This window comes from Syzygium oleosum, unplaced genomic scaffold (assembly GCF_021117445.2).
Source record: "Syzygium oleosum isolate NSW1041296 unplaced genomic scaffold, Sole_v2.1 Sole_v2.17, whole genome shotgun sequence".
Taxonomy (NCBI): domain Eukaryota; kingdom Viridiplantae; phylum Streptophyta; class Magnoliopsida; order Myrtales; family Myrtaceae; genus Syzygium; species Syzygium oleosum.
This window is the reverse complement of record NW_026607501.1, coordinates 5,672,918-5,689,771: the sequence shown is the minus strand read 5'-3', so window position 1 is coordinate 5,689,771 and position 16,854 is coordinate 5,672,918. Positions and strand designations below refer to the sequence as shown.

The 16,854-nt window shown below is 42.3% G+C and overlaps 3 protein-coding genes across 10 annotated transcripts; 2 read left to right on the top strand and 1 right to left on the bottom strand.

Annotated features, from left to right (window-relative positions):
• Positions 1-457: 457 nt before the first annotated feature.
• Positions 458-8,397, top strand: LOC115691638 (uncharacterized). 6 transcript variants are annotated; one of them, XM_056319295.1, is made up of 9 exons: positions 458-589; positions 1,606-1,688; positions 2,114-2,607; positions 3,254-3,565; positions 4,494-4,617; positions 5,443-5,676; positions 5,791-5,915; positions 6,978-7,270; positions 7,339-7,500. In XM_056319295.1, exons 1-9 carry the CDS (start codon positions 560-562, stop codon positions 7,387-7,389), a joined length of 1,746 nt encoding a protein of 581 aa, XP_056175270.1. In that variant the 5' UTR covers positions 458-559; the 3' UTR covers positions 7,390-7,500. The 6 variants fall into 6 exon arrangements, with proteins under 6 accessions (XP_056175270.1, XP_056175266.1, XP_030474199.1 ...); XM_056319291.1 differs by having other exon boundaries at positions 463-589; positions 3,395-3,565; positions 7,356-8,397; XM_030618339.2 differs by having other exon boundaries at positions 463-589; positions 7,356-8,397.
• Positions 8,398-8,920: 523 nt separating this feature from the next.
• Positions 8,921-12,395, top strand: LOC115691625 (putative pentatricopeptide repeat-containing protein At1g17630). 3 transcript variants are annotated; one of them, XR_008818208.1, is made up of 2 exons: positions 8,921-11,228; positions 11,910-12,395. XR_008818208.1 is itself a non-coding variant. In XM_056318942.1 (2 exons), the coding sequence occupies exons 1-2, from the start codon at positions 9,005-9,007 to the stop codon at positions 11,915-11,917; spliced, it is 2,157 nt and encodes a 718-aa protein (XP_056174917.1). In that variant the 5' UTR covers positions 8,921-9,004; the 3' UTR covers positions 11,918-12,395. The 3 variants fall into 3 exon arrangements, 2 of the variants coding, with proteins under 2 accessions (XP_056174917.1, XP_056174916.1); XM_056318942.1 differs by having other exon boundaries at positions 8,921-11,153; XM_056318941.1 differs by having other exon boundaries at positions 8,921-11,153; positions 11,907-12,395.
• Positions 12,396-12,728: 333 nt separating this feature from the next.
• Positions 12,729-15,479, bottom strand: LOC115691659 (DNAJ protein JJJ1 homolog; the record flags this gene model as incomplete). The annotated part of the gene is made up of 3 exons (XM_030618369.2): positions 12,729-13,169; positions 13,265-13,323; positions 13,704-15,479. Coding segments are annotated over 3 exons (1,896 nt in total), but the record flags the coding sequence as incomplete, so codon positions are not given.
• Between the last annotated feature and the right edge of the window lie 1,375 nt (positions 15,480-16,854).

Here is a 16,854-nt window from a genome sequence, read left to right as displayed (position 1 = left end):
CCTAAAGTTGATGCTTTTTTATGGGACAAAAAAAAGTTCGGGCCAGAATTGTCCCTCGACCTAAAGTTGGTGTTTTTTTATTGAACAAAAAAAAGTTTGGGCCAAAATTGTCCCTCGACCAAAAATTGATGCTTTTTTTTGTAATTAACCCTTAAATAATGTATAGTCCTTTTTTTTTAAATGATTTCTTTTAGCTACTATATCTCCTTATGCTTCTTGCATGATTGGCGTCGATGGACATTAATCTCTGCATGGAAGAATAGAAATGGACGACCACCATATGGTTTCGTCGCTTGCTGACCATGACATTGCGGAGTGAGAATCCTCTGCGGCGCGTCGAAAAGAACCCAGAGAATCGATCCATCGATCGATCCCCACAGTCCCACGTGGCGCGATCGCGTCGGACCATCATCACCTAACCGCGGGCGCGACGGCAGGCGGATATTCCCGCACCGTCTTTTCTTCCTCCTTCGCGGAAAGCAGCGCATGCACCATTCTCTCTCTACTACTTTCTCTCTCTCTCTCTCTCTCTCTCTAGCTAGCTTTGCTCGCGAAGAAGATGCAGAGAAGAATGGAGATGGAGTCCCTGGTGAGAACCCTCTTCCGGAAACCCTAATTTCACACGACGCCTTCCTCCCATCCGCCCTTTCCGCTTTCTTGCTTTTCTTGGCATGCCTTTGGGCATTTTCGATCGGCAATGTCGCGAGAAAGAAGCAACTACGTTGTTTTGTTCGCGATTCGCTTCTCTCTGTTCTTGTTTTGGTCGAACGTTGTTTGCGCTTCTTCCAATGGCACCGCGAGCGGCTCTCGCCGGTGTCCGTTTTGACGTGTCGTGCGTGTCGCGCCGCCATTGCTTGTTCTGGTGGCGAGCTTTTTGCCTGGTCCCATTTTTTTCGTTCTTGGCTCCGGAGCAGCTGAGGCAAGATCGGTGGTGTCCGCTTCGTGTAGCGTGATGCGGGAGGCGTGTCTTTTCTTGCTGTGGATGGAGTTGTGGGGCTGTGTGTTTTGGCTGTTTGGTCGAGTAGAGATGAAGAAAGCGATCGAACAGTGACAATTCTTTGACCCCGTGCCAGTTTTTTTATGCGCCCTTTTCTTTCTGGACACAGTTGCTGATGAGAAACACTGTCGCGAGCGGGATTAAATGATGGGTCGATCTTGCATTAGTATTTGCTTGAGCTCTCGCTGATTCCCATTTTCAGTTTCAGGTGTTTTTCGTCTTCATTTTTTTTTGTTTTTGTTTTTGTTTTCTGGTGGGTTTGACGTATGCTTGTTTGAGCCATACTCTGTACACCAATGGTGTAAAGATTCGATAATGTAAGAATTCGACCGCCCCAGCCGAGTGCATCGTTTTGACTGGCTTGCATCTTTCAGTTGTACTCGGACACTCGTGTTTTCTTGCCATTTTCTATTCTCGCGGTATGATTCGATGGACTCTCATGTTGCCGAAGCTAGGTTGCTTTGTAATTGGTGTCCTATGCACGAGTCTACTTGTAAAATGGCGGGGCTATATGTTCAGTGAATTGTTGATTGCGCTGTTGTCTTCTTGAATTTCGTGTTTTTGCAATTTCCTCTTTTTCCCTTGTGATTAAATCTCTCTTATTGCAGGATGATCCTTGTGATATATGTGGTGATGTTGGTTATGCTGAGTTGATGGTAACATGCTCAAGTTGTCCTGCTCGGCAACATATGTACGATCTCTCTCCCTAATTCAATTGCGTTTTGCCGGAAAACCTGGTCTATTGTAAAGTGACATCTCTGAAAAATATAATAATTGGAAATCAAGTTGTTGATATGTCTTAATCATATTCGGACTTACTACTGAAGACAGATTCTTTAATTTTCAGTTAAGTCGGGAGAACCCAATTCAGACATTTAATTATATAAAGACTTAAACATCCCTCATCTGGAATGGTTTCCTGTCCTCTTGTTACTTGTTATAATGTTATCCCATTTTTATTTTCTAAAGGCACAGAATTGTTGATGATGTACTCTTATCAAATTTATTTGCTTCTTCTTTCCACATATTCTCCCAATCACATCTAGCTTGGACATTCTTGCCAATGAGAAATGTTAATCTATTCATTTTGTTTGTTCTCATATTAATCAAGTCCAGTTACTGCGCGGCACAAATTTTTCATGAAGTCCCTGAAGATTGGTATTGTGAAGATTGTCAATCTACTGACCACGCGAATCTGACAATTTCCCATTTGCAAGAAGAATCCATTGCAATGGTCTCATCACCGAGCAGTAGAGAAGCTCCAGATACCGCTTCTCCATCGATAATTAAGAGGCAAGCTTATCCAAAATGGCAAAGAACTGCCAAACCCCGCAAAGTGATGTATCTTCCTACTGAAGAAGTCATCAAATTATCAGCAAGAGAGAGAACGACATCTTCTTGTAGTCATATGTGCCTAAAACCTGCGGCATCTAGTACACGGCGGAATCCATTGAAGTCCAAGGTCTTTGCTTCAAAGTCCCCTGTGAGGGCAAAAGGCAATCAACATTTAATATCTTCAGGTTGCCAACATCCATTAAAAAGTCAAAGCTTGAATATAGGTTCATCAATTAATCGGCAGCATGACATCTCAGTAGCAAAAGAACTGAAAGGTGACGGCCTTATTTTCAAATTACTATGCCAATAATATATGGTAAATTGTTCACCAAATTCAATGTTGGTTAGAATATTCCCCGCTTGAGGAAATGGTATCTTTAGCTTAAATACTTAGGGAGCAGTCCGAAAGGAGAGTGAGGCATCTTAAGTTTTGCTTGGCTTTCACGAATAAGTAATTGCAATCTGTAATATTTTTGTAAGTGCATCTGTGACTTATATGATAACAATTTTAAATTATTGTTGTGTAATATTTCAACCGACTGTCAAGACTGTAGCAGATTGATATAAAGTCGAATGCACAGCCTTTTTCTTAAAAGCTTGAGTTATTAGAGACGATACAGGTTATATATTGTAACTTGACATTTCCATTTATGGGTAATGTTGCCATCATATGCATTATCGATAGCCAGTTGGTGTTTGTTGTCTTGCATATGGAATGATTTACATGCATGGCATCAAGGCAGTCGAGCAGATATTAGCACATCTCGTTTTGGATAAGTATTAAATAAATCATATATGCCAAGTTCCATAATTCATGATGATAAGCTGGCTGAATCAACATCTTCTTTTGTTGCTGTTGAGTTCAGATGTTTCTTTGGCAGCTTCGTCTCTTTTCTCAAAAATTACTTTTGCACTTGATAGATGGGATGAACTCTATTTCAGGGAAGAAGGATCTTGTTCAGCAGCCAGAGAAGGATGTAGGTGAGGAGCAGTCGATGGATATTGATGGACTTTCCTTTGAAGAAGAAGAATCCATTCGGGCAAAGGAAGAATCTATTTCAGACAAGAAGGATCTTGTTCAGCAGCCAGAGAAGCATGTCGGTGAGGAGCAGTCGATGGATATTGATGGACTTTCCTTTGAAAGGGAAGAATCCATTCGGGCAAAGGAAGAATCTATAGAGTCCTTGTCACCCATTTCACCATCCAGATCTTCTCAACCCATTGATAAATCAGGCAAGGAAGCAACAGTGATCTTTTTTTTCTTCAATTACCTTGCCAGATAAGATCCTGATAATTCTCAAGTCTATTTTTTCAACATTAATTATTATGTGTTTCTTATTATAAACTTCTATAATCTGTCGGGTTATCTCCTTCTTTTATACAGAGGTGACTATGTCTGGTTTAGACAATTTTTGTGCTTGCAACCGGATTTCATGATATCACAGGGACGAAAACTTTAAGGATATGTTTTCTTGAGATATTGTGGTGGTCATAACCTAGATGTTGATGGTGGGAATTTTTTAGGTGGACAGTCGAGTTTGTTTATTTTCATTCCTTTTTATGGTAAAAATTGAGAGTTTCTGTTGTTTCTTGTCCTTTGTTCTTTTCACTTGTTAGTTTTATGGTTAAGGCTATGATATTTGTGGTAGATTCAAAGCATAAATTTGATCTTCAATGATACTGTCCAATTGATTCAACAAGTACTTTTTTATATGAAGTAGAGGGATGACTTGTTTTGCTCTTCATCTTTTATTTACTCGATCAAGTTTATGTCCTAGATTTGTTGTTCATTTCTCTCAAGACAGGAATTCTTCTTTTTTCCTCCTTTTTTCATGTAATGATTGTTTTTCTCCAAACATGACCAGCGATTACCGTGTCTTTGATTTATCTCATGTGTGATAACTCGTTACCATCCAGCCAGACATTGCTTTTCTGTTTGAACTTTTGGAGGATTTATCTTCTCTCTATAAACAACAGTTAGTAGATGTCCAGTTGGGGTTTACGTTCATCATGCAAATGCTTTTCTAATTATCATAATCTTGCTATTTTAACTGGGCTATGCCTAGTAGTGTGTTATGTGGAAATATTTCTTTTCTCCAGGGTCCTTGCATTAGATCATTTTGCAGACCATCTATACCAACTTTTCATTCGTGTTGTATAGGAGGCAACAATGATGCTGCAGCAGAATATGGTTATACTTTTGAGGAGACTAGATTCCTGCACTATATTCTACCTAAACTCGAAGTATGTCGGCCTTATCTTCCTGCTCTATCTGCAACATGGAGGTGAGCAATCAATTTTACTTGATTTGTTTAAAATCTGTTTATGTTTGAGGCGTACAATTTGGAGAAACTGTTGTCGATGAATTTGATCGTAGGACTTTAATTGTTGTATTGAGAAAGGCACATCTACTAGGGACAAATGAGGCGAGACAGAAGAGTCATGCCTTTTGAATAGAGGGGTTTGTAAGGTTTGATAAAGATCATGCATGTAATTCTCAGCAGAAAGCAGTGTGAGAAAAACATGCCAAACTCAAGTGGATATGAAGCAATAGCTCAAGTTTATGGAATGGTCGGTTGCATCTTTTAGTGTCGACATTTCTATGCTATTATCTTTGAATAACAAAGTAGGATTTCTACCTCTTGTACTCTTTTCACCAATATGGCAAGCAACTCAGGGGCTCCATGCAGGTGGTGCTAATAGTCCTTCACCAACATGGCAAACTCAGTTTGCACTTGTTTTCTGCACGTCATTGCTTTTTCTGATTCTCCTTTTGCCATTGAAACTTTTTGTGCCTTGCAGATATATTATCTACTGCTACTAGTCTCCCCCTGCATACAATGTCACATGAATACTCATATAGGTGTGAGGAAATATTTTGGGCTGTGCTTGAAACTTATTCTTTGAGCTTAGCGAAAGATCATCCTGTGGATAGATAGGATATTTCTTGGCTGAATGTTGCTAGTGAATTTATAGTCTTGGATCCTGATGAAAGCAAGTGAATTTTTTCAAGGATTATGTATTGAATTAGGTGAATCCTAACATTGAGCATTTTTAAAGTTTGAATTATCTCATATTATGTAACTTGGGCGTTCTCTGTTCTCCACCAGCGGAAGGTTGAAATTTCTGGGTGATGCTATCCCCGATGATAGCAGCTATTTGTTCCGTGCGCATCCTCCATGCAGTGTTCATAGGAAAGCATATGTGCTTTCACTGCATATGCCTTTGGAGATTTGTATGGAGCCGATCCCTCTGACCCATATTTTGACAGACATATTTCAAAATGAAGGTCCTGGTATCGGTGACATTGGTTTGTACTTTTATCCTGCAAATACTGTTGATAGGTTAGTTCAACCTCTTTGTTTATTAAAAAAAACCACTTAATGAATTAGTGCTTGGTATTTTTTAATTGGACATGATCGGCGGTTGATGCCGTAAATATTTATCATAACTTATAGGTACATTGCAAAATATTCTGCCCTTGTTCAACTCATGGTTAGCCAGGAGTATGCAATGAGAGGTGTTATCAATGGTGCGGAGTTGCTGCTATTCACATCAAAAGAATTACACGTGGATTCACATTGTGAGTTCCGGTTTCCTTAGATCCTTCTGCAAATGTGCTGGTTGTTATTTTAATTGGGAATTTCCTCTATTTTTTCTTTTCGGGCATTCTTTTTGGGTGCTCTACTATTGACAGTAATGCAAGAAGAGTTTTTACTTTGACATTCTTGAGAATGGATAATTTTTAGACAAACTGAAGCTGTAGTTTTGGATAATCAGTGCTTGACATTGATGGAAGGTTTATACACAGGCTTTAGTTCCCGAGACTTCCAACTAGATTAGTGTGAAGTTGGAGTTCAGAGGATATATACCTTTCTATTAGAAGGTACATGCAGCTCACTGGTTACTTCACCTCAATAATCTTTACAAGGCTTTGAGATCAGTGAAGCTACTCTAGTTTAGTCGTAGGTTAATTGTAGGTTTTGGCAACTCTTTCCTGTCATTGATTTTTCATTGTGCATGTTTCACCTAGTATGGTTTTTCTTTTACCCCACCCCGTCCATAGAAAGGAATAAAAACTCTTACATGTCTGCTCCTGCAACATTCTAGCCCTTAAGAATGGAGAGAGAGAACATTTACCCGATGCTTCATGCTGGTACAATTTGAAGGGTTGGCTAGATGCACGGGTCTTAAACGTGAGGAATAATTTGTCAGAATGAATGGTGTTGTTGATATAGTATGCGGTAAACCTCTTCCATTCGCTTGTAGCCATTCACGATGCTATCGTAGTATGTGTTTGACATGAATTCCAAGAAGTCTGCCTGATCGACAAGTTCCATCATGGATGAGAGCTGAAGTTCTGCCTAATCAACAGTTACGTCATTCATTCTAGCATATTGCAATCATACAACTTCCCAATGGCCAAATGGCCACTGCATGATCATTAAAATGATAAACGTGCCAGCAGATTTGAGATCCTATTGGAAGCGAGTTAGGTATTCCGCCATACAGACCCTACACAGTGGCAACCTCGTTTTCTTTGTCATAGATCATCCTTTGTTTTGATAGACTTGAATGCGGTCGCTCACAGTATGTGATGCTTCGAATTTTCTCTGATGCGACTTCATGTTTTTTGCTTTTGTAGTGTTTATTGTGGGGTTGCAAAGCGAATACTTCCTGTGGGGAATCTTCCGCAGTGCTAAGAGTACTCTTGATTGTGAAAGTTTGCATGAGGAGCTCAATGTTCATCCACCTCTTTCTGTTGAAGACCACTCAAATAATGGTTATCCCAATAGCAACAAGAGCGGCACAATTGTCAGTATCACTGGAATTGATGACCTCTCAACGAATTTTTTCAAGGGGGGCGGTACAAGCCATGAAGAAGGAACTATAGATGAGATTGCTTTGCCTGGGACAGACTTTCCGGAGAGCTTTCAGGTGAAAGTACTTTGCTGAAACAAAATTCAATTAGTGATTGCTCTCAGAATCATAATGCTTAACTACAGGGATACTCTTCTGGTAGGAACATGCCCGAGATGTGGTCGTGGATCCTGTAACAGCTAATTGTACCAGTTCGCCACTTGTTAAAATCACATGCTGCCCCACATTTATCGTGAAAAGAGAAGATACATGTTCTGAACGGGTATATTCATCCAGTGGAGTGGAAACCCCGAAACAATCAAATCAGCAAGTGAAAGTTGAAGTTGAAGAGATTGCATTAGATAAGCACGACTTCGTTGAAAGGAGTCCGAAACTACTGCCTAAGATAGAGAAACCCAATAAAAAGGTCGGTTTGCTGGAACTTGGCTGTTCGTATAGGAATTGGGTCAAGCTGAATACCAGTGGATTCTCCAGGGGAAACACAGGTTCTGCTGGAGCTGGTGGAACAGTGCACACCTCATCTGGGAATTGGGTTTTGGGTTATAGCCTTAATCTGGGTAAGTGGAGTAGTTTGGTAGCAGACTTGTGGGCTATCTTTCAAGGTTTGAAATTGGTTTGGGACAGAGGGTACAGGCAGGTTCTGGTGGTGTCGGACTCTTGCACGGCATTGGAGTGTTTGAAGACGGCTCCGCAGACAAGCGATCCGAACAGCGATCTTATCCAAAGTTGCAGAGACCTCATGTCACGCGATTGGGATTGCAATGTGGGTCACATAAGCCGAGAAAAGAATGCCGCCGCCGCTTGGTTGGCGGACCATTCAGAACTCTATCCTTGGGGGCTAACTGAATTAGATGACCCACCTCAGGAATTAGCTCATATTTTGAAGAACCAGGACAACGGGATCTCCCCGCCAAGTTGATTGTTTGGCCCCGGGATTGCTTCGGCCGAAGAGCACGAAAAGGAAGCTATTAACCAACAACCTCCCTGACTCCTCTAGGCTTAGGAAATTCTAAAACATCTCACGGCTTCTTGTATAGCCCCTAGGTATTGTATAGCTGGTTTCAGATACTATGAAATTACCAATTGTAAAGATACTGATCATCCCCTGATTCAGTGTAGGCTTTGGAAGTGGCAAACTGTGAAGTTGCTGTCCAAAACCAATTCCGCATCTTTCATGGGCTGTATATGCAATGTTCTGTCCGGGACTGAAATATAGTCGTTGCCGTTAACTCCATACCACTGCAGAACGTTCTATGTCTCATTTCTGTTCGCACTCAGTTCGAGGTGATATATAAAGGTGAAAGCAAAATGCAAATGTTAACTTGGATTCGCGGCCTTTTGTATTGTATTATCAAGGGAAATGATACAGTCCATGAACTTTAATGTGCAACGTGATCTCTGAAATTTTAATTTGTTTAATGCGGTCCCTAAATTTTAACACAATATGTAATGTGGTCCCTGAATTTTTAATTTATTCACTGTCATATCTGAACTTTGGGTACATATTTAATTTAGGCGATGAATTATATGAAAATGTTTAATATAGTTATTCCATTAATTCAAGTTCAGGGACTATATTGAATATGTACCAAAAGTCCAGAGATCACACTGAATAAATTTAAAAGTTTTTGGATCACATTAAATATTAAGCTAAACTTGAAGGGCTATATTCAATAAATTAAAAGTTCAAGGATGAAGTTGCAAAGTTGTGGGACCGTTATATCTGTTGTTCAATGAGTTGAGTCGCTTGGATTACGCGCGTCCGTGGAGCAAGCACCACTATCGTGCTTCATGCTTCACTCTCCCCGCCCGAAACTCATCCCCAGAGCTCGTCTCGCGTTCGCATTGAACTTCACCGATCGCCGCCTCTTCTCTTCGCTCTCCCACGAACGATCTCAACCCAGCTCGCCCTCATCCTCTCCCGCCCGCAATGAACTCCTCGATCTCTTCGATCACCTCCTCCGGCGATGCTGCTCGGCCGAGCAACCAGGACGCGTCCACGCGCGCATTGTCGTCGCCGGCGCTTCCGACTCCGCGTTCTTGGCGGCTCGGCTGGTGTCGGTCTACGCCCGGTTCGGGCTTCTCGGCAATGCCCGCATAGTGTTTGATGAAACGCCGGCGGAGTGCAAGTCAAATTTGCTTCTGTGGAACTCGATCTTGAGAGCTTATACCTCTAATGGGTGTCATGAAGAAGCTTTGGAGCTATATGTTGGGATGAGAAAAGTCGGGGTTTTGGGTGATGGGTTCACTTTTCCTTTGGTGATGAGAGATTGTGCCGAAATGGGTCGCTCAATCTGGTGCAGGAGTGTTCATTGTCACGCTTTGCAAATGGGCTTGCACCATAATTTGCATGTGGTGAATGGATTGATGGGTATGTATGCGAAGCTTGGGCAAATGGGCAGCGCGCTTCAGCTGTTTGATAGAATGAGTGCTAGGAGCTGTATTTCGTGGAACACGATGATCTCGGGCTTTGCATTGAAATTCGACTGTGATGGGGCGCTTGAGATGTTTCGGCGCATGGAGTCTGAAGGAGTGGAGCCAAATGTGGTCACATGGACATCGTTATTGTCGAGTCATGCCAGAAGTGGCCGCGATGCCGAAACTGTGGAGTTATTTGGTTTGATGAGAATGAGAGGAATTGGTCCCAGTGCTGAAGTACTAGCTGTGGTTTTATCTGTTTGTTCTAACATGATTGCACTCCACATGATTAAAGCAATACATGGACTTGTTATAAAAGTTGGTTGCGAAGCTTATTTGATTGTGAAGAATTCATTAGTATGTGCATATGGGAAGCAAAGACAATTAAAAGATGCTAGCCAATTGTTCTTAGAAATGGAATCCAAGAACATAGTCAGTTGGAATGCTCTAATTACATCATATGCAGAGTCTGGATTATGTGACGAGGCTTTTGAAATATTCTCCCAGCTCAAGAAATCCAATGGTTGCTCATTGGTGAGGCCCAATGTGATAAGTTGGAGTGTCATCATCGATGCATTTGCTTCTGCAGGGAGAGGGAGAGAGTCTTTGGAACTCTACAGACAAATGCAGCTTGCCAACATCGTGGGGAATGCTGTAACCATCTCCAGTGTCTTATCAGTTTGTGCAGAGTTGGCGGCACTCAACCTTGGTCGGGAAGTCCACGGCCATGTGGCTCGGGCTTTGTTGAATCATAACCTCCTGGTGGCAAACAGCTTGATCACAATGTACATGAGATGTGGATGCCTTAATGAGGGGAGCCTGGTGTTCAAGAAACTTGTTGCGAAGGACTTGATCTCTTGGAACTCAATGATCGCGGGGTGTGGAATGCACGGTTTAGGAAAAGATGCAGTGAGATATTTCGATGGAATGGTGGAAACTGGAATTAAGCCAGATGAGGTCACTTTTGTTGCTGTTCTCTCTGCTTGTAGTCATGCCGGGCTTGTTGTTGAGGGTCGTAAACTTTATGATCGAATGACTGAAGAGTTTGGAATTGAGCCACAGATGGAACACTATGCATGTCTAGTTGATCTGTTGAGCCGATCTGGTTCCTTGCAGGAAGCTGGAGAGATAGTAAAAGCCATGCCAATGACACCTAATGTTTGTGTTTGGGGAGCTCTTCTTAATGCTTGCAGGATGTATAGAGATACAGATTTTGCGGAGGCAACAGCCTCACACGTTTTCAATCAGAATTGGGAAACTACGGGAAGCTATATGCTTCTCTCTAACATTTATGCTGCAAATGGCCAGTGGGATGATTCTGCAAGACTGCGGATTTCTGCCAAGGAGAAGGGTTTGAAGAAAGTCCCAGGCCAGAGTTGGATTGAGTTGAGTAATAAGTTCTATATGTTTTCGTCCGGGAGGGCCTTGCAGTTGGGTATGGAGGATGTTCATGGTGTTCTTGAAGAATTGACACTTCAAATGGAAACTGAAGACGTAATACCTGCGATATTATTAAAGACAGGTAGCTGAGGATGATTAATTAGTCTCTGTTCGTGGAATTGCTAATTTCTTCACCCATATGGCCAATAGATTATTGGTAATTCTCTGGAGTCTTTACAGATTTAGCTGGAAGATGACAAAAAAGGTTTCAATAACTAAACTCAAAATTCTACTCATCGTTTAGATGCTTCTCATGAGTTGCGGTGATTAGTTTGTGGATAGGTTTCTCTGTACCAGGCTAAATGTGCATGCTGTTTTGGTCACGTGCGATGTCACTGCCATTGACCCTGCAAATCTAATTGAAAGTTTCAGCCTTATTTCTTCTTACTTTTCATTTTTTCCTTTCTCAGAGGCTCTTTAATATACTTATGTTTATCATGATAGATTCTATATTTCTAATCACCTGCAACGCTGATGAAAGGACTGTTGAGCTTATGTAATGTGATCAGATCACCATCTTGCATGAAAAATAGTTGAGACATTCAAGAGTGCCAAGAATCCAGAAAGTTGGAGGGTAATGTGGTCATCTGTCTGCAACTAGTCTGATTGCCATGTTCACTTTTTAGTGAATGAGTTGTGGGAACACTAGTTATGGTTAGTTATAAATTGGGTCAGAGAAGGAATTAGGATGCACCAGAAGGAATCTACTAGAAAAGGAAAAGGGAGACAATAGAAAAAAGAGACGTTCTTGGTGCATGTGAATAGATCGACACAAACAGTTATTCGAGTTATGAGCGATATTGTTAATGTTTCGACCAATGTTGTTTATACTCAGCAGGCACATAGAAGTTGGTTTATACCTGAAGGAGGAAAATTGTGGATTGAGCAGCTCAGAAGTTCAACAAGTACGTGCCTTTAAGTGGAGTAGTTTGGCCGCAGACTTGTGGGCTATTCTTCGAGGTTCAAAGTTGGTTTGGGACAGAGGCCACAGGCAGGTTCTGGTGGCGTCGGATTCTTACACGGCATTGAAGGGTCTGAAGACGGCTTCCGCGGGTGAGCGGATCCTAATGGCCATCTTATCGAAGGTTGCTGAAACCTCATGTCACGCGATTAAGATTGCGCGGTGAGTCACATAAGCCAAGAAAAGAAAGCTGTCGCCACTTGGTTGGCGAACCTTCCAGAAGTTAATTCTTGGGGGCTAACTGAATTAGACGACTCACCTCAGGAATTAGCTCCTAGTTTGAAGAACTAGGACGATTGTAATCTCCCCGCCAAGTTGATTGTTTGGCCCCAGGTTACTTCGGTTGAAGAGCACAAAAGGAAAGTATTAACAACCGACACCTCCCTGACTTCTCTACCCTTTGGAAATATGCGAATATCTCTCAGCTTTTGTATTACTCCAGGTATTGGATAGCTGGTTTCAGTTGTTCAAAAATTGTGCGGCAGTGAAAGTTATGAAATTGTTGTCCAAAACCAATCCTACATCGTTCAGATCTTGTGCCATGTCGGCAACTGAATTATAGTTGCTATGTTTCCTCGTCAATCATCCGGTCGAGACACTTAGCCTCTGCCACCCTGGATTGAATGCGCTACAACGCATGGAGGTGGCGAGAACATAGCAACGGGCGAACTATATTTATGATAACTCAAAAAAGTATTGTCACAGTTAACGTGATGTATATAGCTCTCCTTTAACCATACAGAAAGGCTCATAGTATTGTCACAGTTACAGTCAAAAAGACTAAGACACCGACCAAAAAAGTTTTCAGACACCAACAAGATGAAATACATTTGCTCCTTCGGAGCATTTGATCATTTAGGCCGTGGACTTCAATCAACTAGTCCCGCATGCATATGAGATGATGTCCAGCCTTGAATCAGCATAAAAATAGGATCCCATGCTGCCTTCAAATGCTTATTGCCCTCTTCAATTGAAACAATGAAAAGAACAAAATAATGGGCACCGAAATACAGCCCTGTAAATGCATTGTCCCTAACTTAGGGATGGTTCGATGAAGCAAAACTGAATCGGGTATTTCATCTTCGGTATTTCAGCGAAGCGTGGCCCGTCTCTCCCAAATGCTTATGCAATTTGTTCCTGGTTATCGTAACACGACGGAAAAAATCAATGAAAGGAAGAACAGCAAGGACTAGGAACCGTGCTCTGATCAAATGACCATACAATTTTATTACCTGGAATCAAATTCCTGTCCACAGGTCTCACAAAGATTGTCAGAATTCTTCGCTGATGCCTGCATCAAGATGTGTATCCAACATTAGGCAAAATTACAGCAAGATCCGAAACAAGATAATGGACATCTAACTCCTGGAGTAATGCAACGATATAGAGACAGGAAAGGCAAGACTGAGGGTCAAGGAAGCGGAACACCACTGGTCTATAACTCGAAAAAATTCCAATTGCTTCTCGACCAATAAAATTTGCGACACACAGTCCTTTACGTAGGAAAGAGCAAAAGTAAATATCCATGACTCTTTGAAAGTGAGTAACCTCGACAGCGATGAACAATGGTAACATTCAAATGCCATTGGGGTGGGAAAAGATATGCAGATATGAAATGGCACGTAACTTCAATGAAAGAGCATCAAGCGAAACGACAACATGTTCGCTTACCTTGGATTTCCTCCCTTTAGGTGCATTATTTGATTTAGTGATCGGATCTTTCTTTCCCGTCCTCTTTCTGTCGGAAGACTGGTTTAGAGCTTGATTTTTCGCCACTTCATTGCCTCCTATAGCTTCGCTTTCGTCTTTTTGAGGGAACTTGCAAGCCGAGCCATCCACGACTGCATCATCGTCTCCGTTTGTTCTATCACCACTCTGATCATTAGCTTTGCTATTGCCAGTGTCTGCATCTTCTCCGTTGTTCTTTCTGGACCTCTCTTTCTTAGCCCCTCGATTCTTTCTGGTGCTTTTCCTGCTATCATACTCCATGAATTCTTCTTCGCCGTTTTGTGCATCGACTTTGGAAGATGCTCTAAGCTCCTGCATTGCAGCCATTTTCCTTCTGTTCTTGCGCCCGGACAACATTGCCTCAAGAACACTCATTTCATTGAGTTTGTCATCTTCATCGTCATTGTGAGAAGGTCCTTCCATCTCCTTAGTCCCTACTTCCTTGTTGCTTTCATCAACATCGAAGAACCTTTCTTCCTCGCTCATCTCGCCCCCGTCCTCAATCTGTTCCTTCTCGTCCTCCTTGATTTCCAAATCATCCCTCATCCTCTCTCCTATCTCCTCTGCCCTGTCTTCCTCAACTCCCGTCGCCTCAGCATCCTCGTTCTCCTCCTCCTCCTCCTCCTCATCCTCCTCCTCGACAAATGACTCCTTCAATGCGGCGACCTTCTCCTTATGCTTTTTCGACTTCTCGTGATTCTCCCACTGCTTCTCGCTCTTAAACTTCTTTCCGCATGCGACGCAATAGAGCTCTTTCTCCTCCTTCCTCTCCTCATCTTCCTCTTCCCCCGAAGACCCTCCTTCCTCGTCCGCTTCCTCCTCCTCGGCCCTCGCCCACTCCGGCTCCTCGTACGCCTTCGCCCTCTCCATCCTCTCCCTCTCCAGCCGCTTCTTCCTCGCCCTCTCCTCCTCCCTCCTCTTCTCATTCTCCACATTCCTCTTCACCATCATATCAACCACCCTCTTGTCCCTCTTCTTCACAAACTCCGCCAACCCCCTCACCGTCTCGTTAAACTCCCTCCTCGCCTTCTTCCTGAGCTTCTTGTTCTCCTCCTCCATCACCCTCCTCGACTTCCGGTTCACGCCCGCCGCGGCATCGTACATGTCCGCCCACATGAAATCCATCACCGTGCAGAAACCCAGCCAGTAATTGTAAAACGCCGTCACCTGCGCGTAGGGACTCTCCAGATTGCCCATGAGCGGCGCCTCCCTCACCGAATCGAGCCCCAACCCCATCTTCCTCGCGAAACCGATCTCGTTCGCGTAAATCCTATCGAGCACATCCGCGTACACCTTGTAAAACCCCTTCCCCGAATCGGAATATCCCGAGAACACGGTGTTCGAGAAATACGCGAACAGGTCCGGCACCGGCGAGCTCGCCGCCGAGCCGCCGCCGCGATCGGAGAACAGGATTTGGGAGCGGTGGGAGTCGTACCAGGCGCGCTCCTTGGGATCGGAGAGGACCTCGTAGGCGTGGGCGAGCTCCTGGAACTGAGCGGTGGCGTCCTCCGGAGACAGGCCGCCGGACTGGACGAGCTTGTCCGGGTGGCGCTGGAGGGCGAGCTTCCTGTAGGCGGCGCGGATTTCGTCGGCGGTGCAGTCGCGCGACAGGCCGAGCACCTCGTAGTGGCACCGCTTCTCCGATGCCATCGCCGCCGCCGCCGGTGGCCTCGCTCGTCGGAAATTCGCGAGAGGAATTCTCCGGCGACGGTGCTTTGCTTATCGATTTCTTGGACTAGGGTTTATGGGGATTCAGCAAAGCTTTGTAGAGGATTCAACGGGAATTTGCTCACCGGAAGGAAGAAGCTTCTATCTAATATTTTGCAGCTTCGAATTGCAGGAGGAAAAAGTCCCAATTTTTCTCCTTAATTTTTCAATATAGTCCCCTAACTTTCGGTTTATTCAATTTAGTCCTTCGACTTTCCATGACAGTGTCAAATTAGTCCTTTTGTACTAGGGGTGAGCATGATTCCAGAATAGAGCGGAACCTGAGAACCGGACCGATAGAAACCTGTCCGGTTTCGAATTCTAAGATATACAGGGTAAGTTCCAAGTTCCAAAATTGGGAAACTTATTTTAACGGGTAAGTTCCAGCATTTCAGATTCTAGGTAAGTGGAATCTGGAATCGGGAACAAGTTTTTGTGTTTTTCTTGGTCTATGTATTTGCATGATCTTGCGGTATTCAATGGCGTCCAATAATGAGTGTATAATTTGAAACCACTAGTCCGAACTTTCATTTTATAACTGAGACTTTTACTTTGTTAATATTTCATATTTTTTTATGCTTAAATATATGTTGTGTTCAGTGGATTATATTATTAAATGTTAATCATTAAAAGTGATGATTCACTACAATCGTTCAATAAATAATTAAAGTGGAACCTGGATACACCCTGGAACCAATCTCGGAACTCATGACAGGGTAGGTTTTAATTTTCAAAGTATGCAGGGTAAGTTTCAAGTTCCAAAAAATGGAGAACTCGTACCAACTAGTAGGTTCCAAATTCTATGTGAAACCTATACGAAACTTGGAACCGCTCACCCCTATTTTGCACTATTCACGAGTTTTTATGATCGCACTATTTTTTCGAATTTTACAATATTTTTTCATTTCGATCGTTTTCCTAAATCAATAAAAAAAAATATGCCATCTTTTTATTACATTTTTAGCATTGTGGTCTATCTATATATTACACTAGTTATATTTAAGTAAATTTTAACTTATGATCAGTATAATAGTATAACAATAAATCATTTAAAATTGTATTGGATTGATTTTCCTATTAGTTTTAGTCTAAATATTTTCATAAATATATCTACAAATGATATTAATTTATCTTTATATACTCGTACCTATTTTAATCTAAATCTCAGATAGATAAAATTTTCAATAACCTAGCTCTTGTTCCTAGGATTTTAGATTGATAAAATTTTCAATCTTTTTCGGCTTTGTGTCTTATAAATAATGAGGAACAAGATTTAGATTAATATAAATATGGATATGTATAAATAAATCAATATCATTTCTAGATATACTCATGAAATTTTTAGGCATAAAATAGCATGAATATCAACGCGACACAACTTTAAATG

Bases quoted from the DNA above. Each gene is read 5' to 3' on its own strand.
- LOC115691638 (XM_030618339.2), top strand. From the start codon at position 560: ATGCAGAGAAGAATGGAGATGGAGTCCCTG. The intron at 1,689-2,113 runs GTACGATCTCTC...AATCAAGTCCAG, and splicing joins TGTCCTGCTCGGCAACATAT to TTACTGCGCGGCACAAATTT. The intron at 5,677-5,790 runs GTTAGTTCAACC...CATAACTTATAG, and splicing joins CCTGCAAATACTGTTGATAG to GTACATTGCAAAATATTCTG.
- LOC115691625 (XM_056318941.1), top strand. From the start codon at position 9,005: ATGCTTCACTCTCCCCGCCCGAAACTCATCCCCAGAGCTCGTCTCGCG.